General features: G+C 36.2%; 1 protein-coding gene across 1 annotated transcript; it reads left to right on the forward strand.

Moving 5' to 3' along the window:
* Positions 1-8,429: 8,429 nt before the first annotated feature.
* LOC308692149 (G-protein coupled receptor 183) lies at positions 8,430-10,173 on the forward strand. The gene has a single exon (XM_081367913.1). The coding sequence runs from the start codon at positions 8,453-8,455 to the stop codon at positions 9,482-9,484; it is 1,032 nt and encodes a 343-aa protein (XP_081224039.1). The 5' UTR covers positions 8,430-8,452; the 3' UTR covers positions 9,485-10,173.
* Positions 10,174-10,740: the final 567 nt, after the last annotated feature.

Below are 10,740 nucleotides of genomic sequence, written 5' to 3' on the forward strand. Positions count from 1 at the left end.
ATCACCAAATTCTTCACTACCGCAGTGATCTGGTAGTGGGATTTAGACTTGGTCTGGATGAATCAAGGACGGGTAGCAGAAAGTCACCATAACTAGTATATTTACTAGTTGTATGCATAATTAGAGTAATTAGAGTATATCACATAATTAACCATGGAAATACACAATTTCATAATTATAAAATTGTCTACATTAGTTGTTATAAGTGCAAATCATCAATGAAACTTAATGTTTTAATAGATTCAATTAGAGAATGAAATGTATAGAAACAGAGATTTAAATTCTCTGGTTTAACTTTTGTAATTATCCTCTGTGCATTTGATGTACAGACTAGGTCACACTCAATAGTGCAGGTCTGACTGGGAATCGTTTAGTTGACAGATATAAATGCCTGCATTTTAGATTTAGCTGTTTAGATTGTCATTAGTCATTTGTTGGAAACTAGGGGGCCCTCCTGGTTTTCAACAATTGCCAACGACTGGACATAATAAATATTTTGTCCAAAGACCAGCTGTATTAATGGGTCTCAATTAGATTTTTTATGTGGATTTAAATCAATTGATGTGTGACCACAGCCATGCATGTCCTATGCACAGCACAATATTTACATACAGGAAGTTGACAAGAATGTAATGCTGAAAAGAAATTATTAAAATAATTTCCCTTGTCCTATATGTATGAAGGTGAATGATGTATTGCATGATGTGAATAATTTTGGCCTGGATAGTCTTATGATCTATGCCAGGTAGAGATGTTCTAAGATTGTCATAGTGATGGTGTGTATTGTGTATGTTTGTGTATAGGAGATGGGTGGTGTTTTATCCTACCATAATTTGTGTTGCATAATTTAGTTCCAGTGCTACACCGGGAGGCCACATACAGGAGCTGCTTCTGTAGTGTAGTGAGGTGTGAGCGGCCCCTTGAAGTTTCTCCACCCCCATCTCCTAATGTAAAGTTGTGTGTCCTGCTTAAGGCAGGCAGAACCAGACCCTTGTGGAATCTGGTTCTAAAGAAAGTCATTTGTCAGCCTGTAAGGAAATAGACCTAGAGAGGAAAACACAGTTAAATATTGAGCCTTTATACAAATTGCATTAAGATAGATGGTCGATCTCAATATTTATTTGATGGCCTTAGCCAGACAGTTGTTACTGATGGCTTTGATCTGTTAAGATTTTATGCCATTAGAAGAAAATTTGTTTTTGTTTACAAAGACATGTATCATTCTCATGATCATGTGTTTGCAAAGAAAAGGTCAATTAAACAGTGATAATGGTCAGATCTTACTGCTATTGCATCTAAACTCACACAGTCTGCTGTGTTGTGAGCATTAAGACCCTCAGGTCTGCCAGGGAAATCTCTTTACATGTTGCTGTTTATTTACACTAGCCAGATCTGTGTTTAGAGCAATTAGATCACCAGGTGTGGTGCTGTGCTTGTTTGTTTTAGCCTTTGGAAATTATGGTGCCATTCAACTCTTGACCATTTGGATCTCTGTGGTCCATAAAGACTGTAGATTTTCTGCCTGATGTTTACATTTCACACAACTGTTCTTACATGTCCAGTAAAATACCTTCCCTGATCAGATTCCATGTGAGCTGAAGCTCCCAGAGAGGAGTTTTTTTTTTTAACACTTGCACCACTTCGTTTGTGGTTTTGTTGCAAGAGAAAATTTAAATTTGTACCTCCCCTTGTTACTGGGTTAAAGATCTGTTAGATCAAAATTAAATCATCCTGTGGCTTTGGATGAATATTTAAGACATGGTAATCAGGTTGATCATTTTAGTTGGTATATACTGGGCATTGTAATTTCTCTCATTAAAGATTTTTGCACAAATAGAAGGTAAAGAAGTTCTTTCTGATTAATTCTTCCTTTCAGTTTCCTTTCTTACCAATACTTTCTCTAACCATTTATTATCTCATTCCTCCCAACACTAGTAGTGTTCCTCCTTCTTGTTCCCTACATACACGTACCATCTTTCTACATTCTGATTCTTTTAATTCTCATTAAACATTCTTTTTTCTTCTAACCCAATGCTGAATCATCACGAGATTAAAGCCATTCTTGGCCATTACAATATAATATATATTACAATCTGGTCATAATATAAATTATATTTTATAAAATTGTATAAATCAAACCAATTTTATTTACTGGTCTCGGGGGTTTCTACTGAGTAATTTGTCCAAACTGACTTGTTATCTTCTCACTGATCTTTTAGAAGGTGATTGGCCCTGCAGCTCCAGCTGTGCTGGCATTAGCATTGTGTACACAGCAACAACCCAAACTGGAAACCAGTTACAGCTGCTTCGATGCTGTGAACATTCAATGGACTGCAGGCATTGAGAAACATGGGTCAAATCATTGCTCAATTTAAAGATTTTTGTGACTACAATTTAGAATTGGACACAATTATCTTGTTTTAGGCTGAGATGTTATCAGTTGCATTCTTTTAAGAATCTTATTTGAATATGAAAGAAAGGTTGGACAAACAGGTCTCATGGAGGGCGCCAAGATTGTTTTATGGTTTGTTACTTTTGTCAGTCTATTTTGAGACCTCAAAAACATACAAGAAATCAGTGATTGCAAAGTCTTATATAAGCTATGCTTTATAAGACTGAGCCTTAAATGGTGTTGTTTAAACCATATATGGGGCATCAGTCATGAACTTTTTGACACTATTAAAAGATTTTCAAAGAACTATGATTACTTTGATGTAATTCATATAGGTCTTTGTCTAAATTATCTCATAAGATAAGGACAAGCTGTGCATGTCCTCTGACACTATCAGGCCTGGTTACAAGCCTCTAGTAACACAATAATTGTCATTATATGCATCAGTTTTAAAATTTAGCGTATTTTTCCAAATTTCAGCCTAGGACTCCTGCATAGCAGCTGTTCTCTAGGACTGGAATCATTTTCCCAGATAATTTCTTTTGAAATATTCTAATTGCATTGCACTGTTTTGTCCAACTTTACACTTCACACACAAAGGATTCAAGTGAGACAATTTTACTTGTTATCTTTTAGCTCATCAAATCACAAGATTTTTTCACAAGTTAGCGTGACCATTTTCTTATTTCCAGTGTTGCAATGTTGTTGCAACAAAGCAAATAATTAAATGTAACAACATTATTTACCTCAGAATTTAAGTTTTTAGTTTTCAACCCTCTGTTGAGTACCAGAATAAAATTTGGATGATGTTATTCCAATTTAGGTTTCATCACTTGTTGCTTTGGCAAACAAGGAGGTAAAGTTAAAGCAAGGGATATCTTTTCTCATCTACACTGCCGCTATCATGTCCCTGATATGTGGTTTTATCTAATTCTCAAGCCCCACCGGATTTTGCGTTCTCCGGTCTAACTGGGTATGCCGACCCATTCTACAAATGTGTCTATATGAGGTGCGTCTGAATTTTCCCTCAACACTTCTAAAAGGCAAAAGAGAATTGACTTACCAAACGGCTGAAGAAAGAGAAGGACATCTTATTTCTCTTACTTGTTGCAAGTCCCAATATTTCGCTGAAAAGACACTCGCAACCTGGAGAATCACGGAGGGACTGTCACCACTTTGTAAGGACCACCCATTGGCCCAACGACGGAATCCAACGGCCTGGCGAAGGTTTAAAGCGTGTATGTCTTTTCAGCGCTCCAGTGAAGTTCACTTAATCTATTGGAACTTAGTTTTAGTATTACTTTAGCTCTACGTTTGATCTGACTCCAATTTCAAATGATAATCAAATTTAGATCGTATTTCTGATTAGAAATTAATCATAAACATCGATTATGAATTAATTTAGATCTTTGATTATCCTGATTATCCCATACTTTCAGTTATTAATACGTTATGGACCCGAATGCCGCACAGAGATCACGTCGGCCAATTCGTGTTTCTCACGGACACAAACTTGTTAATTCTGATTTGAGTCAGAGGATGTAGGGTTTGCTAATATACCCCTAAAGTCAGTCGCCTACTGCTTACGGACTAGAGAGTGTAGTTTATTTTAGCCATTTCCATACAACTTGCTAAACCAGTGATAGACAGAAATCAACAGGTCTCCAAGATGACGTGCCTACTGCTCCGTTCATTCATGTGCCTGTAGTTTGACCTACCTTAACTAAGTTTGCGGTAGCACCAGCCTCCTTAAATATATTAAAATAATGATTTCAGAATACTTCAGAATAAATCAAGATGTAACATTTATTTGTCAGGTAAAAATGTATTATGCCAATTACAGAAGTAATTTATTAAAAGCCAATTCAAATATACATTTACTCAAAGATGAATCTAAAAGTAAGCAATGTTCTCCTGACAAAGACACACAGTAATGTGTCAGGATTTTCCAACAGGAAAATACTGCCATGCATTACTGTGTGGGGGATGATCCCGGTAAAAGATTCCCAATGATTGCTCTGTCCCCTCACCTTAAATACCAGACCAGAACAAAAGGGGTTAAACAAATGTTGTTTAGAGTTGGTTGGGCCAATCCATGTACCCCAGGGGGGTAGCACCTGGTTTCTTGAGATATCGTAAAGAGATATCAGCCAGAGAGGAGATACAGGATTCTCCTAAGTTCTTCAATCTTTTTCATTAAACCAATGACTGCAATGAAATTAAGACCATTTTACCAATCGCACTGAGACACTTAAAATGATACCAAACATGAAAAGGAAAAAACAACACATTCACAAGATACACCATATGCGATATATAGACATTCTTAATTTAACTTTCAGTGACTTGAGGAGGGAGAAGAGGAGGGAGAGGGGGGATGAGTTGAAGTCAAACAAAGCGACAAGGAGATAAGTTTGGGCAGGACAAGGTTCTGTGCTCTGTCTTTGCTATCTGCTGTCCAGAAAATCAGTTCTTACACACCCATTCCTTCTCCTAGGAGACTCTTGTAGGTAAAAAAAAATATTGCAGCATCAAGCAATATCTATTGAGTCATATCACAGTTAAATTTTCCAAGTTTTGATTTTAGATTGAGAGAAAACTCTGGTTAATGGTTATGTCCACAGTAGTGAACGTCATGCATTAATGGCTATATTTCAGCTACAATTCATAATTATAATGTGAATATTGTTTTTGAAATTTAAAACTTAAAAACGTAATCTGCAGTGACTTTTTTTACTGTAAATAAATGTATTTGTATTATTAGAATGTAATTTTCATTGACATCGAAAAAAGTCATGTGATTACATAATGTATGACACTTGTAATGCATTACCTTACTTGTTAGATCAAAAAGTAATCTGATTTCGTAATGCACGTTATTGTAATGCGCTTTTTTACTCATAACATCAGAAAAGTAATCCGATTACGTAATGCATGATACTTGTAATGCGTTTTCTTACTCATAACATCAAAAAGTAATCTGATTACGTAATGCACGTTATTGTAATGCGTTTCTTTACTTATAACATCAAAAAGTAATCTGATTACGTAATGCATGTTACTTGTAATGCATTTCTTTACTTAACATCAAAAAGTAATCTGATTACGTAATGCACGTTATTGTAATGTGTTTCTTTACTCATAACATCAAAAAGTAATCTGATTACGTAATGCATGTTACTTGTAATGCATTTCTTTACTCGTTACATTAAAAAGTAATCTGATTAGGTAATGCACATTACTTGTAGTTAATTACTTGTTAGATAAAAAAGTAATCTGATTAGGTAATGCATGTTACTTGTAACACATTACTTTACTTGTAACATCAAAAAAGTAATCTGAATGTATTATGCATGTTACTTGTAATGCGTTACCCCCAACACTGATCATTTCAGATGAGATTGAAAAAACGTATCGCTAGGTTTTCTCAGAGGAGGGCTATGATAGAAATGTGCATGTCCATCTTGAACATAATCAGAATTATCAGCTAATAAGGGTAAATATCCATACTTTGATACACCGGACTGAGCATCTGAGTGGTTTCCACAGTTGTACCTTGACAGACTGTAGAAAATTCTGATGGAATCATGTCCTCGTGTTCTGAAATCAAAGATATGCGAACTGCAACTTGTAGTTGTATGAAGCCTTTGCAATATTTCGCATTTATATTTTTTGTATATATTTTATAGTTTTCACATGATTTGATATAATTGCATTGATTAGTTTGTTAAATACACATACTTTATCTGTTTGATTATTGTATTTTATTTAATAAAGTATATCTTCAGTTTAAACCATAACTGCAAGTGGACATCTGAAGATCTCTTTGAAAAATGTGTAAAAAAAATAAAATAAAAATCAAATCTTGTTTTTCATGCCCTAAGAGCAATAAAAACACATAGGAAAGGAGGTTATCATAATTCATGCATGAAAGGGTTAATATGCAGAGGCTTATAGTTGTCTCTGCATACTGAAGCCATTCGTAGGTCTTCTTTCAAAAAGTGTGAACACTGTGGTTTTGTGGCACATTGTTTGTGTCAGTGGCCTGACATGTCTTTTTGCAGAACCAATGATTTACTCGATACTTTCAAAGAAGTGAGCAAAGATGAGCATAACTGATGTCCATATGCAGATTGATATCAATTTTTTTTTTCTTCTCTCTAACATTTAATTATTGAATAAAACGGCAACAGTAAAAAGGGATGGCAAGATTAGCTGATTACCTTAAATGTCCATAAACATCACAGTCAGTTCGTACTGCCATTAACACTTTCTTGAACATGCGGATGCAATGGGCCCCTTTTTCCTTTTTCTTCATGTGACGTTCGACATAAAGCCTATAAATCAGGTTTGATTAACCAATACTAGTAAATTCGGTAAAAGTATTGGTCATTATTAGTGAATTAACTAATTTTGACAAACCTTATTGTTGCATCAGCAGCCAGATTGTAGTTAGATTTATGTATTACACTGTATAAATGTTTTGTACATTTGCTCGTTGCTTGTTCTGCAGCAGCATAGCAGATCTATTCCGCCAAGACCAAATACATTAACACTGCCATATCCATTACCATGCCAATCTCTCCGAGAGTTGTCATGACAGAACTATAATGATGCAAATGTGTTTATAAAGTAGCCTATAATTTGTAGCGAATTCCACAACAGTTGCTGTTATGTTCAAAGATTATGTAAAAGCATGTTTGGTGCCAGCCTGTGCAAGATCAAGACCACAGGGATATCTTTAAGCGAAATCTCTCGCACAGTTTTTCAGCTTTTTTGGTATTGTGAAATGAATGGCAGTTGTTTTTTTACTACTTTCATCGACCGAAACCGAAGAGATTGGGAAACTGCTGCCATGTATCGAACATGAGGATGAGGTATAGTGCGGTAATAAACCACAGATGTTATCAGCAGCTTGACTTGCTTGCTGGGTACTGCAGACTACCTGTGTAAATCAAAGTTGCACAACTATGCATGCTTTGTTTCCATTTAAAATCGACGTCTAAACCGACTTCTCTTGGCTCTTCTAAAGCAGGCGGCAGTGTGTGTGCTCCCTGTGCCTGTAGTGTGTTACACTTATCCTCCTATTTTAGAAAAGGGATGTTGTGAGACACTGCAAAAGTACCTCAACATACTTGTTGGCATGTTAACTGGGTCAGTGCTGCAGAAACAGGAGCTTGTGGTTGTACCTGAGCTGTAATAACTAGAAAAAGAGCTATTATTGCAGGTGTCATAGCATGTCTTTTTACATGTTAATACTGAAAAAAATGTAACATTTGAGTAAACATTGACATTTATGACTACAGCGAACATGACCACTCGAAAATTTTGTATATTTTATTTGGAATGTCTCTGATCATGTGATGATGGCAAACTGAAACAATATTTATATTGTATAGTTTTAATAAAAAATATAACTGAATAATATAAAATTGAAAAAGAAAAGATACATTACACAGATTAAAAAAAAATTTTCATTACTATTCACTCCAAGAGTCACACATACCTTAGGCTACTTAATCTCAACTGATCTTAACCAATCAGGTTAAAGGGGTGGGTTTCTATTGAAGCAAAAACACTTACTAACTTAGTCAAACCACTATCCAATTCAAAGAGAGAGAGACAATCAAACTTGCAGTGAGTATCAGACATTTAATGACATTTTGATCCACTCTTTTTGATCACTATATATATATGAAGAGTTCAGATGCAAAAGCCTCTAAGTGCCATCTGAAATGTTCTTCTAGAATGATAATTTTTATCAGGCTTGTATATTTAAGTTCAATAATTTCACTTAAATGGCAATGCAAATGACCTATTAATTGTCATTTAAGTGAAATGACTTAACCTAAATATACAAGCTTTATAAAAATTATCACTCTAGAAGAAAATTTCAGATGGCACTTAGAGGCTTTTGCATCTGAACTCTTCATATATATATACTGTACATATATAAATATTTAATTTTATTGAACATTTTTAAAGATGAAGCACATGCTAATATATACATTTTTTTTCCTCCTAAACTAAAGTTCTATTTCCCCAAACAGTCTCAGGAACATGACAGATCAAACTGGACTGGAATTTCAGACGATGCCAATGAATGACAACTACACAAACCAGACTTGCGATGTTTTCATCTACAAGGAGTCTGCTAGGATCCTCTTTCCTATTTTCTACTGCCTGATTTTTGTCATCAGCGTGGCAGGTAACAGCCTGGTCCTCTGGATCACCTGTCAGAAAAAGCAGAAGATGAACTCCACCACAATGTATCTGATCAACCTGGCCATCTCCGACACCCTCTTCACCTTGGCTCTGCCCGGCAGGATCACATACTACACCAGAGGCTTCGACTGGCCATTTGGAGAATTCTTGTGCCGGCTGACTGCCATGATTTTCTACAGCAATACCTATGTTAGCATCGCCTTCATGTCCTGCATCAGTGTGGATCGCTACTTGGCCATGCTGCACCGTCAGCGCTGTCAAAGGCTAAGGAAAACCAAGGTCGTGCGAGGTATCTGCACTCTGGTGTGGGTTGTGGTTCTCCTTGAGACGTCCCCTCTGCTCTTCAAGAGCACCATGGAAAACAGACCCGGTCATCGCACGTGCATGGAGTTCTCCAAATTCGATGGTCACAAGATGACATATGGTCTTCTGATTGGTTGCGTCATTGGGTTTTGCTTGCCATTGGGACTCATCCTGTGCAGTTACAGCAAGGTCAGCTGCAAGCTCTACAAGACGGCCAAGGAAAACCCGGTGACCAACAAGTCTGGAAGCAACAGCAGGGCCAAAAATATGATTCTGCTCATTCTTCTGAGCTTCATGGTGTGTTTCAGCCCCTACCACATTAACATCATGCAGTTTTTAGTGAGAAAGCTGTACCATGAGCCCTCTTGTGAGGAGTTAAAGACTCATAAAATGTCCTTGCAGGTAACCGTTGCCATGATGAACTTTAACAGCTGCCTCGACCCTCTTATTTACTTTTTTGCCATCAAAACATACAAGCAGAGAGTGATGAGTCTTTTTAAGAGCTACATTTCCATTTCGGCATCTTCCAAGAGCATGCAGGAGAACAGCAGCAGTAACACATGAGGACCAATATTATACAAAGTAAAATGTGACAGTGGAAACTGCAGAGGAAATGCCTGCACACATGTGAAAATGTGGTTGGATTGACTGTAGACACCAGTTATCTTTTATTTTTGAGCAAATGTATTATTTCTTATAATTAAATGGGCTTTGAATCCATGGTATTTGATTTGATTTGGGATTTTTGCCCACATTTTTGTATACTTTTTTTAAGATGTGGAATACTGGCATACTCTTGTCTTTTAGCACATTTTTGTGAGGTCAGTATATGAATTTGAAAATATATTTTTGTTAATGATCTCTTTTTTTAACTTGACTTTTTTTAACAAAGATTAATAAATACTGTAATGTATTGCTTACTGTTAGTTCATGTTAGTTATTGCATTAACTCTTGTTAACAAATGAGACCTTATGGTAAAGTGTTACCAGAATAATTCATTAAATGGAAAATTCCCACATAAAGGTCAAGGAGGCTAGACAACGATTCTGAGTAAGAATAAGTGGTGTAGGTGTATGTTAATCCCTATTGACATTTCTTTAAGCTGCTGTCGAATACTGCGTTCTGCTTTAAAGATGCTCACGATGTGTGTGTAACATGTTGAGCAACCTCTAAAACGGCATTTTCCATTTGGGAATTTTAATGCTTATGTAGCTGCCAATTGCTCTAAACAACTTTCTTTAGACCTCTTTTTGAATACAAATAAAAAAAAATTAAAAAAATCATTATCAAGTTTTGTGTTTTGTATCATTATCATCTCAAAAAAACTAATTTGCCCTTTAGTTATCAACTACTGGGAAAGCACAACAAGACTCAGAACACCACAACAAGAAGACACTTATCTAAAGTCAGAATCACATCTCAGTATTTCTTAGAATAGTATGGCACTTGATTCACTCTTTGTAGCTATACATGAAACAAATCAACTGAAACAGTGTTACTACGAAACAGTGATGACTTCACCATCAGACATTTCTGTGCGGGCAGCGGGGACGAAAAAGCGCACGGCAACACGTGTTTGATGGGTGGATGTGGGTGTTAAACACACATGGCAACGATGTTCTTTTTCCTGCTTAATTTCAACTGAGCTTCAGAACAGGATATGAACAAAACCACAAGCACAAAAAGTGTCTTTTTTAGCTGCTACAGGTGGTCTGATAGACTTTGTTGTGTATTCCATGAAGCTACGTGTCTATAAAAAAATGCGGAGAATGTGGCAAGCATGTAGCAGCCTACAAAACACAAGGATGTAGGTGGCATG

Source organism: Scardinius erythrophthalmus (genome assembly GCF_964197995.2).
Source record: "Scardinius erythrophthalmus genome assembly, chromosome: 6".
Taxonomy (NCBI): domain Eukaryota; kingdom Metazoa; phylum Chordata; class Actinopteri; order Cypriniformes; family Leuciscidae; genus Scardinius; species Scardinius erythrophthalmus.